Raw genomic sequence first — 17,905 nt, forward strand, 5'->3', positions numbered from 1 at the left:
CTTTTGAGTGGGGTTATTTTAATAATTTCAGCAATTTGTTTGTCTTGTGGACTAAATGTTAATATCTTTTATGTACAATATCTTACTCAGGACAGTACTAAATAAAATATAACATGCATTTAATAAAATTACTCTTATTTTCACAGATTCTGCAAGGGGTGCCCAAGCATTCGATCCCCACTGTATATATATGTGTGTGTGTGTGTGTGGTAGAAGTTTTGAGATGCAGTTTTGCTAAATTAACCTGTGCTTCTAATGGCTGCTAACTATTCAGACAGTATTTCAGTTAGTTTACATGAAAATGTGCCATTCATATAATAGAGAATAAATGGGCATTAATAAAACCTTGCATTTAAGTTACAATGTAATTGAAGTAGAGATGTGTTTTAATCTGCAAAGTAAAATACATCTGAGTGAAATTGATTATTAAAGAAATAAGTGTAGGGCGGGGCTTGGTTCTGTGCATCGGTTGTTGATTGGCTGTTGGGCTGTGGGCGTGGCTCTGATAAATGAGCGTGAGCTTACAGCTGATTGTAAGAGAGGGTTTAAGCAGATGCCATGATTGGAGAAGTCTTGCATTAATCACAAAAGAGAAGTCTGATATCACATTTTGATTAAACATTATGGGGTCAAAGAATTAAACGTATGCATGGATTAATCAAAGGATGATCTAAACGGAGACGGTAGACGGTGAGTTTTCATTTCATCACGACTTTAATAAAACTCATCTGTTGTGTGAACTGCAATTTCTATTCAAAATCCTGTGTGCCGACTCATTTTCATATGAATAATGAGCCAATTCAACTCTTCTGGGAAACACATGATCAGAAACGGTCTAAAACATGCCTGTATCATAAAGAGACACGACTCTAGAGGAGAACATCACCCACAAACCCTTTCACACCTCACACACACACACACACACACACACACACTTATCACATTCCAGGGAAATCTGGCTGCTTTATTAACACACACACACACACACACACACAGAGAGAGAGAGACATAGAGCAAGAAAGATGATCCTGAATATTATTCCAAGTATTCCATGGAGTTGTCCAGGAACACAGAGATCTGCTCCAGGAATAACAGTTCGTATGATTGTGTCTCTACTGTGACTCAAAAACACAACTAGACTTATCATTTCTGCAGAAAGAAAAGAAGCTGCTGAAGGCAGGACATTTCTCTGCGTCTGGGGTGGGTTTTAACACTTTACCTGTGTTTGCTAAGGTGTGCTATGTGAAAACTGCATTTTTGAGAGTCAAAGGCATAAAACAGATCTCCAGCAAACAAATAAATACAAATATGTGATGAAATGTGAGGATTTTGGAAGTAAAAAATAAGTGAATCAAAATCAAAATGTTTCCATATTCACAGTGTAATGTTGGGTTGCTAAACTATTATTTATTATGCAAGCTTGTACTTCACTCACATCCCAGAATCCATGTAAAAAAAAAAAATTGTGGTATTTTTGGTTTACTGGTTTGATGATAAATGGGTTGCGATGTCAAGTTAGTAATTCTAGAACTTGTATGTAATGTGCTTTCCGTGCTTGATGTTTAGTGCATTATATGGGGTTTCTGGACTAAAACAAATAAAATAAAGTGAATTTGGGAAATACTGTCATTGTTGACAGATTTGTCATTTTTGGTTGAACTAACCCTTTAAATACAACAGAGCTCGGTCCGAGTTCTTGTTTTTCCGAGTTCATCTTGAGGAAAGTGACTTGTGGTTTAATAAGTGAGCCAGATGATAAGAGCAGAGCAGGAAACACGGTCAGAGTTTTTACCATGCTGTCCTTCCACAGTGGCAATATGCTAATGTTTTATTTACTTATGATTATTAACTAACTTCATGTATTTTACATATTTATTAATAGTTAGCTATAATACATTTTTATTAATAGTTAATGTTTATAATTAGTTAATCGTTACATTAAAAGAAACCTAGTTTTAGCTACAGTGCTGAAATAGTGACTGAGAGCTGTGAAATCCACTGGTATTGTGACACTAGACTGCAGAATGGCGTGTGTTTCGGTGGAGGACATGCATTAGCTGCCGTTATCACAGACGTCAGTAGCTTGACCACAGCTCAAGCACAATGCATCTTTTCTGTTCAGTGCCATTATCTGTGACTCATCAGTGCCCAGCGTGTCCAGCGTGCTCACAGGTGCTTCAACAAACTTTGACGTCAATGGAAACATGACTGATGTTTGTGTCTGAAGACCAGCCCTGCATCTATGCATGGACCGGTCTCTTGATAAAGTGTCCACCATCAGCACGGGCTCGCCGTGGCCCGACACGCTCATGAATCCGAGTCCCACTGTTCAAAGCTCGAGGTCAGTACCCACTTCAACTCATCATGGATGCATTAAATCGATCAAAAGTGATGGTGTAGACACTTAAAATGTAACCAAAGATTCCTATTTTAAATCAATTATGAACTGAAAGCTCAAAAGAACAGCAAAGAGTCCTAGAAGAACAGTTTCCGTTGTTTATTTTTGTTACTTTGTTACTTTCACACTTCAAGCATCAGTTTGATGACTAAATTACACTAGTTGGCTTGACAACAGAAGTCCGGATCAGGGTTTCTATAGACGGGTTTATAGTTTGAAAATGTAACCTTTGTTTTTTTTAAAGATCGACGATGATCAAAAGCGAGACAGAGTCGAATAATTTAATATCTGTAGTCATTTGCATGAAAAGCTTAGACTAGACTTTCAAGTTCTCATAAATTTTTTTTCCCTAAGATTGGTCATATGTTTAAGTCAATTACATAAAAATGGGTCTAATATGAATCCAGAGAACCAGAGTGATAACCCCTGGCTAACTGCGAGCTGGTCAGACAGTCTGTTTCTGAATGAATGGAGCTGCATCTATGTGAAGAGCGCGGTCTTGCCAGAACTAACTAGGAAGGTATCGAGGGCTCATCTTTATGAGAACTGAGGTGCGCTGTGATCTTGTTACTGAACTGACCGTCATGCAAATGCATGATGAATACAGAATAACTTCACAAACAATGTCCTAGCCTAATAAAACATTTATTCCATATTCCACCATTATTTAGTTAAAGTGTCAAAAACCAGAAAAAGCTTCCAGTTTTTGAACACTTGAACTTAAATCAATCTATAAATCATTAGCTCCACAAGAGCCTTGATTTCCCATGGGACTCTCACCTGAACCGTAGAGCTGATCTCGGCTGCGAATCCTCCGGTCACCGGAGCCTCGTGACTGATGAGCAGCCGTCCCGTCTTCACCACCGACTGGAAGAGAGACAACATCAGCTATCAGGAAGTCTATTTGGAAACATGCACAAGCCTCAATATTTTGTGTTTGTTGGGAAATATTATAATTTTGCCTCTGAATTCCAGCCCCTGAAACTAAAATCTATATATGAAATCAAAGCATATATTTACAGGAACATATTTGGCTTTTATCCAAAGCAACTTTCATCAGTTCCTGGGAATTGAACCCATGACCTTGGTGTTGCTAGCACCATTGCTCTAGTGTTTGAGCTGTAGGAACGCAGGGAAGACAGAGTTTCATTGTCAAATCAGGCAAAGAATGTCAAAATGTCACATCAAAACCTTCCTGTCGGAGGAATCTGGAAATATCGCAAGCTGGATTAGCTACATTTACATACACATATTCCTTAAAGAAAAGACTTCAATCGTTCTGATCAAAAAACTAAACATGCAAATGCTTGAATAAGACTATCCTCTCAATCAGTTTAAGAAAATAACCAACATGCACATGATTAGTACATCTTAAGAACTGGTCAGTAAATGAGACTGAATATTAAAGGTTATTTTCTAAAAAATAAAATAAAACATTATTTTCAGAATACAAAAATGCACATGAAAATGTATATGGGAATCAAACCGTTTAGGGTTCATAAAGAACTTTCAGAATATTAAATCAGACTGGATTTATTGGGACTGATGAAAGTAAGTCCATGTACTCGTATATATCCACATAAGCACCGCAGCTCATGTATTTGAACACGTGGCCACTGCGTTTATTAATTAGTGCAGACTGAAAACACCATTTGCTGCTGATTATAAATTTAGTTTGATGTTCATACTTCAGTGTCAATGGTCTTCAGGCAAACAATCTTTCTGTTCGGTTTCTTAATAAACAGCAGGCCACATCTGTGGAGCACTGACCAATCGACACATTCTATGAGATATAAAACTGACAGATCACGCTGCAAAGTCAGCTCTTCAAAGGAGAAAAACAGGTGCAAAACAGCACTTTATAACAGAACTCGTCTATGCGCTGGTGATCAGGCATTTCCTGCAGAAAGATACTGGAATCGTTCTGTAATCTGAGTCCTTGAGAAGCCATGGCTGTGCATCTGCTGAGAACAATGTGACGAGGTCTGGATAATGAACTGCAAGTTAAGTGTGTTTCTCAGGAACTTCACAAAGACAGAGAAGAAACTAACCCTAACCCTAACCAATGTGTGAGCCGTGTGTGCGACTGTTGTAATTAAAATGTTATTCTAGGTATCATTGGCATCTTTCATACAACAAAATATTCTGGAATCCAATAAACATTGAAAATGCTAAAAAAAAAAAAAAAAAGGCTGCCATTGGCTCGCAACTATATGAAAAAAAAAATAAACAAAAATAAGGCCATAATAACATAAGGCTTTTTTTCACACCTCAAGCATATTTTCAGAGAGTATGTTAACAAATGAGTGCACTCATACTGGGAGCAGGAGCATCACGTGAGCACCACCGAAGAGATGGATTCGGTATGGAGTCTATTTTACGGCACTACTCAAGCTCAATTAATGTGACCGCACACTTCTGATGGACAAAATAAATGATTTCATACAAAAAGTGCAAAAAATGTACAGAATAAGCATGTCAAGTGTGTTTTAACCAGAACTGGAGTATGTCAGAAAGAAACAAGATTTGCTTTTGATGCCAAAACATACAGTACATCAAAAGTACCGTGCACAGCATCACTCAAATGCAAGGGTTTAAAAATGAGTCTTTAATACTAGCTTGTGAAAAATGGGCTTCTGATGTCCCCTTCAATGTTACTCAAAAAACTAAAAAGGAGAGAACCATTCACTGATGGTTCCATGAAGAACTTTGAATATCAACAGAGTCCTTCCATTCAACTAAAGGTTCTTTATAGTATATATATTATATTATAAAATGTTCAAATTAAAATAAATGGGGAGGGGGGGGGCAGGATTGGTTCTGAAAGGTTCTTTGTGCAATCCAAAATGGATCTGGCAAAACAAAACAAAAACTAAAAACTTTACTGGTTACTTTGGACATGACAGTTAAATGAAGAATGATGAATGATTTCAAAATAATCCCACAGCTCTGATACTGCTTGTGATGCCTCCGAGGCCAGCGGACTGAGACAGAATCTCGAGACGGTGTGCTATCAAGAGTGTGAGATTTCAATAAGACAGAAGGTATGCAGGGGTGTGACCTTACAGCTGTCCCACACTGCACACATTTGATCATTATTAACCAGTTCTGTCTGATTGAAATTTAACACTAGAACTACCAAGGCAGTCATTTTGACCGTTTTAAAGATTTGCAATGTAATAACTTTGTTGAAATAAAACCCATATAACTGCAGATCCATGACTTTTCTTAAATTAATGTAAATTTTATTTTAACATTGTTATTTTATTAAAATTACAAAACACAAAAGAGTTCTTAGTATTTCTACCTTGAATGGCCATAGCGGTCAATTTGACCGCACATATTACAGGCGTTGTATCTCCTCAGCGCTTTTTCCCACCGTTAAAGATGTGCGTAGCTGTTGCCTAGCAACCTTTTTCTGGCAGTTTTGTATGCTTTTGCTAAGCTAAAACTTAGCTTTACCGTCAAAATGGCAACAAGAAAGAAAATGACTGTCACTGAGGTTTTATCCTTGCTTGAGAACATTGATGATGCAGAGTCTGATGGAGGAGCAGAGAGAGCGATGTCTCTTGGTCTCTTGACAGTTCGTCTGACACTGATTCTGAGAGTAATTCAGAGTTTATTATCTGTCCTAATATAACAGAACTATTTATTCATTCTAGATTTCATTAGCGGCTGCATAAAATTGTTTCCGATTCGTGTGGTCCAAACATTTCCGATAATGCTAAAGCATTGTAAACTCCAAAAGCCAAATGTATTGAATACAGACAGAAGTAATCATTTCCAAAATTCACAATATGTTTTTATCTAACAAAATATTCTGCTTCATTTTATATTTGTTGACATTTTGACTTTCAAAAACAACATTTTAACTGCGGTGAAAAACTTAGATCTCCAGCTTGCCGGATGCAAATTGCGGAAAGCAAATTGCGGCATGCACTTTTGTGGGAGGTCTAGTAGCTCTTACACAATAATATCACGAACATATTATATTATGTATGCTTAAATTACCCCACATTTTTCATAAAACATGACCATAGAAGCTTTGAAGTAAATATAACATGACAAAAATGACATTCACTGCTGTCTGGTATGAACAGTCAAAATGACCGCTATTGGCAGTTCTAGTAGTTATAGAATTCCGGTAGTGCTAGTGTTAAATGATTCTTAAGACAGACCTAGTGAGGAAATACAGCGAAGAGATTCCCCTTTACACCATGAACATATTTGAAATAACTTCCTTTTGTGATCTGATGTGGCTTCTTATCACAGAATGAGGCTGAAAAAAGGCTATTAGCAATGCATTTTAAATGTACTTAATTCTGAAAATACCTGAGATGGCTTGAAGAACACACACTTGTAGTCAAGTGTTTATTGTCTTAACGTTTGATCAGTTCAAGTGTTTCCATCTTGTTTTTACTCAGTCGCAGAAATAGCTGGATATTTTTGTCTATTCGAGATTTGAGGGATTTCCTGTAAAGTCATCGGTTCTATTACTTCTGTGATGCATATGTGGAGTTTCTGCACGAGGGCGCCATCTGGCTACCAGTATGAATGAAACGGACATTAAATATGTTTTTGGCGCTCAATAATGGCCGAGACATCTTATTTTGGGGTAAAAAATAAAATAAAATAAAAGATTTAGGAAAAATACTTCTCTAAAACGAAATTGAAAGTAGACATTTGATAATTCATGGTTTTCTCCAGTCTACAGAAGTGAGTTTTAGTTGAACTGAAAACTGTGGCTAAAAAAAAACCGAGATATGTATTGAACCATGGCCTAACTGTATTGTTGCATTTCTAATACATACAGTATAATAAAGTAGGATCTTATTTGATACTGTGTGGGTTTTGGGAATCAGACTCTTATTAGTATTATTGCTCTTGCTATTATATGATTTAACTCACTGACAGATCTCAAACCACCAAGTGTTTTTTGGTAAAATAAAAGTTCACCAGAGGAAATGTAGCTTTCTATAAGCTAACCTCGGAGTTACAGGAGTCCAGTCAAAATAATGTGGCACTACCTAACCCGGTCTAACCCAGTTCACAGAGTGAAGGAAAGTCCTGAGGAGGCACAGCACATACCGCAGATAGTTCAGACACAAACAACCCACTGTTATTACTGTATCCTGGGACAGAACGTCACTAGTGAGAGTCTCCGGTGACGGCTGAAGAAATGCTTGGTGGTTATCCAGCAAAGCCAATGTGACGTACTGGAAACACTAATGACAGCATTAATGGATGCTATGAGGTTCAATAATATGACAGCGAGACAGATCCACACGCGTCATGCCAGAAGTGTTTTTCCAACTGCAATGATATTAGCCAATCACAGCAGTGGGTGTTGATTCAAATGACTGAATTATATGCCGAGTTATAAGTAAAATAATACAACAAAAGTGTGTTGTGACCCATTTAAATGTGACGTAAGTGTGCAAATACTTCTCCGGGCCGCTGTAGATGTCTCAGAGCAAACAGACACCAAATAACAGCCACACAGCAAGCACTTTTACTTCACTGACTCATTTAGAAAATATGAGTGTAGCATTTAAAGGTTTGATGTAAGATTTTTAATGCTTTTGAAAGCAGTCTCGTCTGCGTTTATTTGTTTAAAAATAATACTCTGAGATATTATTGCAATTTCAAATAACTGATTTCTGTTTTTGAATACATGTTATTTCTGTGATGCTCCGCTGTATTTTCAGCATCATTCCTCCAGTCTTCAGTGTCACATGATCTTCAGAAATCATGAAAATATGATGATTTACTGCTCAAGAAACATTTCTGATCATATATATTTATATTTTTCAGTATTCTTTAATTAACAAAAACTCCACAAGAAGAGTATTTGAGAGCGAAATCATTTGTAACATTAGAAATGTCACTTTTGTCCAATTTAACTAACCCCAAAGTTTTGAACAGTAATGTACATGTTGGTTTGTCTTGTTAGCTTCACAAAACACCCTTTAGTATCTGGCACCTGCAAACCCAAGTCCCTGCTCTCTCACACACACGCTGTCTGTCAAAACAGCCCTCAACTGACCAGGAAAACAACTCAAGGAAGAAAAACTAGGAGCATAAACGCAGGTCCAAAATGAAGTCATCCTATTTAGTCTTTATGAGGTTCCAGTGGCATTTTAAAACGCATGTCTCTGTCTTCATGAACTGAAGAGACAACTTAATGAGAAGCTGATGTGTTGACCTGCAGCGCGGATGACGATTTTATTGTCCAGTGTGCCGTGCGTATGGATCCCAGACAGATGAATGTTTCTCACTGCCTCTCGGATTCAGAACGACATCCTTCTGAAAAGGACTGAGCTAGTGGTCAGCGCTGTCATCTAACTGCTTATTTACAGCTGACCTCTAAACAGCAGCAGTTCAACACACTCAATTCCAACACCGCCTGACCCGAGACACGACACATGATGAATACAGGGAGCAGGCTTTTCTTGGACACTCACGGGAAAACTCTTTACACGGGACATGTCATTTCATTTCTTACAAGACTTTAAAGGAATAGTTCCCCCAAGAATGAAAACAATCTTCCGAACAATCTCTTTGCAGACAGGTTTGATTCTTCATCAGGTTTGTAGAAATGCAGCATTGCATCAGTGTCTCATCAATGGATGCTCTGCAGTGAATGGGTGCCGTCAGAATGAGAGTCCAAACAGCTGATAAAAACATCACAATAATCCACAGCACTCCAGTCCATCAGTTAATGACTTGTGAAGTGAAAAGCTGCGTGTTTGTAAGAAACAAATACATCACGACGTTTTAACTTCAAACCATTGCTTTTAGCTAAAAATCCATTATAACACTTCCTCCAGTGAAAAAGTCAATCTATTGTTGTTGTCTCACATCAAAATCCAGTCACATATTTGTTTAGAGCTGTTTAAACGCTGCTTGATCTGTGCAGATTTCTCTCCTGATTCAGACCAGAAACACTTTTTCACTGGAGGAAGTGTTATTATGGATTACGGGCTTGTTTTTTTGCTGGAAACAATGGGTTGAAATGTATTAATAAATAAATAAATAATAATAAATAATGAATTTGTTTCTTACAAACACAAAGCTTTTCTCTTCTCCAGATGTTAACTGATGGACTGGAGAGTGCTGTGGATTATTGTGATGTTTTTATCAGCTGTTTGACTCTCATTATGACGGCACTCATTCACTGCAGAGAATCCATTGATGAGACACTGATGCTATGCTACATTTCTCCAAACCTGATGAAGAAACAAACTCCTCTACATCGTGGTTGGCCTAGGGGAGAGTCAAATTCAGCAAATTTTCACTTTTTGGTGAACTGTTCCCCATGCTGATAGTTTTGTGTATTGTTGGGGCTTCACAGTTCATGATAGTCCTAAAAAAAAAATCATGATTGATTTATTCAGTGAATTTTTCTATGATAAACAATTCTGGTACCATATTTGGATGCCCAAGATATTTCTGGGTCCTGAAGCAAAACCAGCTGAGAACCGCTGCTTTAGCAGTCCCTTCATCATCTTCGTCTCCTAAAATGGGCTCCATCATGTAAAATGACCACAGTGACAGAAATACACAGTTGCACAACAGAATCCCAATAGCCCAAAATAATCACTTTACCCAGGAAGCAGAAATTACACACAACGTCTAAAGTCTTTATATAAAAGCCTGGCCAAAACACAGCTCTCTTAACGCACACTGGATCATAATGATGATGAAATGGTTTTTATTAGCAGTGCATTTGAAAAGGATATCACACATCTACAGAAAGATCAGAGAAGCTTCAACATTAAACACGGTCTAAAAGTACAACAGAAAGATATTACATTTCACACATAATATTTACCATTAGAGATAATTATACACTCTTACTGAATTCGGTCACTTTTATCTGTCATATAATAAGTCAACATGAAATTACATTCAGAGCTCGTTTTACTTCCAACATGTGCCCAGGGTTATTATAGTTAACTGAAACAACAAAAAACTTTCTGTTACTTAAAATAAAATATAATCTAATTAATATCCATTAGATATCTCTCAACTATCTGTTCAATAAACATTAAATCAGTGTTGGGGGCCAGTTATGCAATCAGATTACTTTTCCAAGAGACCGGTAAAGTAACACATTACTATTTAATTTACAATGAAATACCTGAGTTACTTTTTCAAATAATAACGAAAGTTACTTTGATTTCTGATTTATTCACTGTCAGTTGAATCGGGCGTGGAGTACAGAAGCAGAGGCACTTCTTTTATCCTGAGGATTTTCTAATTTCACTTTTGATAATAAAAAGCCTTTACAGTTGCAAAAATGTACAATTTTTGTTATGAAAATCAAATAAGCAAGCCCAGCACATGTGACAAAAATGCAGTAAATAACTCAAAAGTAACAATGCATTACTTTCTATAAAAAGTAAGTTATGCAATTACATGCATTACTTAGTTACTTTTTTATAAAGTAATGCAATACTGTAATTAGGCTTGCTGCGACCGTTGTGTTTACAGTGTTATGCCACAACATCGGTTACGTTACTCGCCCACTATGGTGCCGTCGTTTAGTTTTTTAATAGTAATAAAAATTATTTTGTACAGTTAGAGAACAGACACTACAATTAAAAACTGAAGCGAGTAAGGAGAGCTGAATGACTGGAAGAGTGAACATTTAGTTTAGAAACGGCATGCCAAAGAGCAATATTTTGAATTTTGAAAACCCAGTTGACCTTTGTCGTATATGAGGTGATTCTGGAAGTTTTTATCTTTTTTTTGAATATTTACATCAAAGTGTATGCCATGCCTCCAATTTCGTTTTGCTGATAAACGTTCTGTGTTTAGTTTAAGTGAGTTTGTCATTGAACTGTTTTGTTGTCTATTCAAGCTGCTGAATTTAAAAGTGAAGGAAAGTGAGGAAAAGTGTGAAAGCTCTAATGAACACAAGCCCCCCACCCCCCGGTGACAGCAGTATTACACTCTTGTCACACATTGATTCACCAGTGGGAACATTTCATCACCCTCACAACACTGATGGTAATGCATTACTGTTAAATGTAACTTTCCCACAACACTGCACACAATAATGCACAAGAAGCACAATAAAGGCCAGATGCAGATTTAGATGGAGAGAATGAGGGGTTAATGTCCTCTCTGCCCTTCGCTCGGTGGTAACGGTGGTGGCTCTTTTACTGCATATTGTGCAGCAGGGCTGTGATTAGGACGGGCCGCTCGCTGGAGGGAAATGTCATGTTTACTGCCGTTCCCATACACACCCTGCATTACGAGGCCTGCGCGGTGCCAGGGGTCCTGCTGGACAATCACTGCATCTGAGCTCAGTGTGTTCCAGTGAGAGAGCAGGAGACTAGTCGATTAGTCCCGCCACTCGTCTTCAGCTGCACTTCTAAATGGTGAAAGCAGGATGAAAATAGCTGCCCACAAGCTGCCTATACAAATAACTAAATTACACGAAGAAAGCATTTACACATCCGACCCACAATACAGATTTCGTTACTTTGTTTTCCAAATGTTTCTTTGAATCTGTAATCAGAGGCTGCCACATGGACACAAACACCACGTGATCTCCATGATGAATGGGCTTCAAGCACAGCCTGAATTCCTAATCAGAGCTTCAACATGTCAAACTGTATTAACATGCATTGGAAACTGAACGCTGGAGCATAATTCATGCACGCGCATATAACAGCGAAAGGGCCTCGCTCAGAGCTGCCCATCATGAAGCCTGAACGCCAGGGATGTCCTCAGACCGAAACAGCTCTAAACAAGCCAGAGAATTAAAGCAGATTCTGTCAGGAAGACCTGACCTGACTTTATCCTTCAAAACAGACCACCAACAAGATCAAAAACACACCGTAAACACCTTCAGAGCTGAACACTGAAGAGCGGAAGAGAAGGGAATCCAGAAGCACATGGGCAAACGAACGCTTCATGCAGAATGGTGAAGGAACGTCTATAAACAGTTTAACAAGACCTCGCTTCATTTATTCAGTCCTATAATTGGTGGATTAATAAAAATTAAAACACACACGTTCACACATTTGAGCTGGACCTTTTTTTTGGGTGTGATCAAACTCATTGCAAGAACTTAAGTTTGCAAACTTACTGCAAGAAAATAAAACCAATTGTTGATAAAGAATAAATGGCAATAAAATGAATTAAACTTACTGCATTGTTGAGAGAGAGAGAGAAAAAAGACAAAATCACATTGGTAAATAAAAATTGGTAATAAAATATGGGCAAATATTGGTTAATAAAAAATGGAAAAAAAACAAACATTTACAAACAGTAAAAATGCTATAAATGTGTGTTTTAGCTCCCCTGACAACAAATCCTTTGAATTTAATAGCATTCTGAACAGAACAGGAATGGAAAATATAGTATCAAACAAAAATAAGTTACAGTGGGATTCATCATAAACAACCATTATTATAAACACCAAGCCAAACTGAAACTACAAGTATGTTTGGAAATGAACTCTACAAATAAACTTGGGCTCAAACTATAGGAAGCCAACCGAAATAAGGATATATAAAAATAGTTCACCCAAAGAGGAGCATTCGTCATCATTTACTCGGATCGTTCCAACTCAGTGCAAATTCTTACATGGAGAATTGTTAAATAATTATGCTAGACACACTTTTTCACACATTTACAATGAATGGCTGCAGATGCTTTCAAACTTCAACAAAAAGAACAAAATTAATCCTAAATACTGCAAATAATCTTGAACTCTAGAAACAGGTCTGTTTGATGAGTGAACAGCTCTTTCAGACTGATTCTTATGGAAAAAATAATACTGTGATCATTCTGATCGGTTCCTGTTTTATCATATTAAGCTATGATATAACGTCAGCAGGTTTAGAACACAAGTTGTGTAGATTAATGATACTTTTTTGGTGCTTTTGCATCCCTTTTAAAGCATGAATTTGTCAGTCTCCATTTTTTGTAATTGCATGGAAAAGAACAAACAACATAACATTACAGCCAATTCCATGCAAACCAATATATTATTCCCAAAAGAACAATACTAGCTACACTAATAGCCAATGCAGAACAACCACCACCACCAATACTTGGAACATAGTGTTCGGATCTTGGAGTGCTCTTGTATTTTTGTGATTCTGTCCCTAAACCACCTTCTACATTATTTATGTGTAAAATCGAATCCTTCTCAGAGTTTCCTTCTGTAAGTGACCGTTACCACCACGTCTCTGTAAGTTGAACATCTAAGTCTACTGCCGTTCTGCACGTTATTAACACGAGTTAATTTGCTGGTGTGAAAAAAGACATTTTTTGAACAGCAAAACTTAAAAACATCTCCTAAAGACTTGGACACTAGCCCTGCGGGACACTTTTAGCTCTGGAGTCTGTGTGACCTGGACTCCAAATCATTGAGCCACATGATTACACTCGAGCAGAGCCAACCCAGACCTCACTGCACCAACCAGAACTAACTTCAGTCCAACAAAACCTCCATTCAATTGCACAGAGTGATTTGCAAAGTAGGTGAAGCTGGATCACGAATGATTTGCGCGAACATGGATGCATTTATGTAGATCGGAGGTGCATTCTCTTCGAAAACAAAGGTAATCCACTGCGTCTTCAGTGGCTCAGATGTAGGGAGTAAATGACGACCGCTATGTTCATTATTACATTCAACAACAGAACACCTCAATCACTGAGGAGTCATTCTTGTCTACATCTGCTCCGACGATGAAACAATGGCGGACTGATGACAGCTCAATCAGGGCGGAACGCTACTGTCAATCAAACTAAAGTGGGAGGGGCCTTTCTGTGTGACGTCACAAAGACAGGCATCTGAGATCGGCTCAAGTTGAGAAAGGGGTAATGATTTTAGTAGATTAAGGAAGAAAAAAAACACTAGGTGAATTTTTATCATTATTGGGTGGTTGTGTACACACTGCCAACACACATTTCAGATCTCACAACTTGTAAAAGTGCATGTCGATTTATTGTGCAGTCCTATTAACATGGTGTGCCTTGATTTTATCCATTTTGAATTAATTGGACGGTAAAAAGTCAAAGCCAAAAATAACTTTAGAATGCTAAACATGCCCAAACAGCTTGGATACTGGTTCACATTTGTTTCAAAGAATTTGAAACTCCTCTTGAATCACCACATCCCACCATCACCTACTACACAAAGAGAAGCTCAAATGCGTACATGTTGTGATTTGACATAGAAATTATTTCATATGCGTTGCTATCGAAAACACAGTTACGTCTCGGCACTGCTGTAAATAGTGACATCACTCCATAGTAAATGATTCAGTCATTGGCGGGAGACACTCTAAAGAATGAGGGAGGGGAAAAACAACAACTCTTAGTGAATAAAAAAGCCACTTATCCCTCTTTTGCTTTTTACGAGCCTGTGTGGATTTCTCCTGCTCTCGTCCAAGCAGTGACAAAGAGACAGAGAGGAATTCTAGAAATCTAACGAGCACCGAGCCGAGGAATGCAAACTCTGCAGGAATGAACGGAAAAGCAGATCTGATGAGGGCAGTAAAAGTAGAGAGGCACATAACCAACCACAATAAATCTTCAGTATCTGAATGCCGGAAGCCAATGACACATCAGGACTCCAGCCAATAGTCTTACAGATACGCACCTGTACGGAAGTCCACTGAAGAAAAATGCTCAAGCACCAGTTAAAGATAGTAAAGATCCTCTTTACAGGTCATTTATTTATAAATCAAATCCAGATGGAACATTTAACAAAGTCATATACAGTCTCACATGGTGAAATCAGTGTTGTCATGACATAATTTCCTGCAGCTCTGGAATCATTAGTCACAAGATTATTGAGCTGAAACTGGATGAAAGACTGTATCACAGCAACCATTCAATCTATTGAAACAAAACTTGGTACGCTTCATTAGCACCATGATCTAATACCTGCCTTAAAGGAAACACCAAAAGCAATCGTTTTAAATGCTACAAGTACATTTAGGCACCACAAAATGATTGTATTGTACAGTATGAAAAGTGTGTCTCATCTATTTTGACAATCTTATTAAATAAGTGTTTAAATGCATGATGATGAACAGGTAATCTAAATGAAATAGTGGAATTGACTATGTAAAATTAAATATGCTCAAATTTTGGTTTATTAAAAAAAATATATATATATATATAAATATGTTCATCATAGTCTGCATAATTCATTTCAATCATGACAACTAGTTTTTGCATGTTAACGGATATGAAAATGTTAATGTGTTTAGGCTTGGTGATCTATATCATGCTGCTGAGCAAGTGTGAACTTGATGCTGCCAACAGATACACAGACACACTGCTATGAACATCAAAGTTATGTTGTTGCTGCATCTGGAATAGTCATTTGTACATCCCACAACTGATCAGACAGGTGGTGCTGGGGGAGGTGGAGGGTTTCTGAGGAACTGCTTTTATTCAGAGGCGTTTGCTGCAGGACCGGCTTATAGTGAACACTAGGGCTGGGCCATATATATATATATATATATATATATATATATATATACACATATACATACATACATACATACATATATATATATTAGGGCCGGGACTCGATTAAAAAAATTAATCTAATTAATTAGAGGCTTTGTAATTAATTAATCGAAATTAATCGCATTTTAATCGCATATAAATATTTGACCTGAGAACAGTGAGAAGTTTTTTTTTTTTTTCACATGGATTTATAGATGAATAATGAATAATGACTAAATACATAAGCTTAAGCAACAAAATATTGTTTATTTTTGTTCAACCAAGTCTAGCAGACCAGTGCAATTTTTTCCATGAAGTGTAGCAATAGCATATTTACAAACAATTTAGAAATAGTAAAATTCAGAAATTCAGGAAGCTTATAGGTGCTGGAACCTTCTGTAAAGTGTTTTTTTTTTAAGTAAAACACAATACTGTCAATTACATTCAGAACATTAGAAACACTGACTATTAGAAAACATCTCTCTGTTGCTTCAGAGGCCATAACATACTAAGTCCAACTCTCAATAACCTTGGCCAAAACAATAAAGAGTTCAACATAAACTGTTGCACCAACAAAATAATACATAGTTCAACATAAAGTGTAAAGTCCACGCTAGCTGCTATATGTTTTGCGTTGAGGTGATACTTGAGACTCGATGTGCTGCAGTGATATGCGAACGCTAGTTGGTGCTCCAGTATAATCGGTCCCGCCGAAACTCATCCAGTGAGAAACGTTCCGCGGTGCAAAAATACATTATTAAAAATGCGGGATTTTTTTTTTTCTGTAATTAATACATCTTAGTTAACGCGTTATTTTTTGTGTAATTAATTAATCTCAATTAACGCGTTAAAGTCCCGGTCCTAATATATATATATATATAAAATTCTCTCGATATTGTAACATTTTTTTACGATATTTGATATAAATCTCGATATGTTTGCATTTGCATTTAAATAAAAAAAAACATGATTTTCTTTTGCCCATTAAGAAGAAAAAAAAAAAAAAAAGACCAAGTGATCACTTACTGCTTTTTATTAAATGAACATGTAGGCCTACTGTATATGTAGCTGAAGTAGTGCAAATCAAGTACAGAAAGTGCATTCTGTCAACTTTTTAGTGCATGCAATTCACAATTTAAACTATGCAACGGGGATAAGTATATTTATTTTAAGTTTTTAAGCTAAGAACACAAGTCAGTCAACTGTCTGTGGTTTTAAGAATAGCTCTGTGGCATGAAACTATGTTCCTACTGACACTAAAAACCCTCTTAGATGGGGAGCTAGTTGCTGAAGCACATAGCTATTTCTTATATATATATATATATAAATGAATACCAAATATGTTTGCATTCCCTCTGTCTATATTATGAAAACTGGTAAACGTATTAGTTAAATTCCCTAATAGTAATTCCAAATGGCCATAGTCTATATTTCTCTATTCAAACATAAGCGGTCGAATAAGTGCATTTATTCAGCGATCACAATCTCAAACAATACAGTCGAGATTTCATGACAGAACACAGACCGACTGAACGATGCTTTTATTAGATCGCTAAACTCCATCTTATTCGGGGATTTAAGCTCTTGTTATCTGGCAACAGCTCTCATGAAAGCTCTCGTAGTGGAGACGTGTAGAGCAGTCCACAGTTAAATGTTCCTTTTTTGGACGTTCAGCGCATTCTTTTGGGAAAGTATGCTTGAATTTGAAATATTCTCTATTACCGATATTTTCAGATTTCACATCGTCGTCAAAATTATTTCTATATTATCGCTAATATTCGGTATATCGCCCAGCCCTAGTGAACACTGAATCAGATTATTTAGATACTGAGCAAGAAACCCCACTGCCTCCAAAATCTGTAGAGGTCAATCAGTGTGTGCTGGATTGCTGCATGTAGATAACCTGTACCAACTTGAGTTTTATAGCTTAATTAGATATTCAAACAAAACTAAAATCTGCACCTATTATAATCGAGTTCCAGTATAAATGGAGTACACTCAGGCTTCTAAAGTAAGAGT

The 17,905-nt window shown here is 37.1% G+C and overlaps 1 protein-coding gene across 1 annotated transcript in view; it reads right to left on the reverse strand.

The window, feature by feature from the left end:
• LOC128030913 (2-oxoisovalerate dehydrogenase subunit beta, mitochondrial) overlaps window positions 1–17,905 on the reverse strand; it is a 50,289-nt gene that overhangs the window by 5,490 nt on the left and 26,894 nt on the right. Inside the window, exon 9 of the mRNA XM_052618995.1 lies at window positions 3,179–3,265. Coding sequence (XP_052474955.1) covers window positions 3,179–3,265 — 87 coding nt within the window. The remainder of the gene's footprint in view (window positions 1–3,178; window positions 3,266–17,905) is intronic.

This window comes from Carassius gibelio, chromosome A16 (assembly GCF_023724105.1).
Source record: "Carassius gibelio isolate Cgi1373 ecotype wild population from Czech Republic chromosome A16, carGib1.2-hapl.c, whole genome shotgun sequence".
Lineage (NCBI taxonomy): Eukaryota > Metazoa > Chordata > Actinopteri > Cypriniformes > Cyprinidae > Carassius > Carassius gibelio.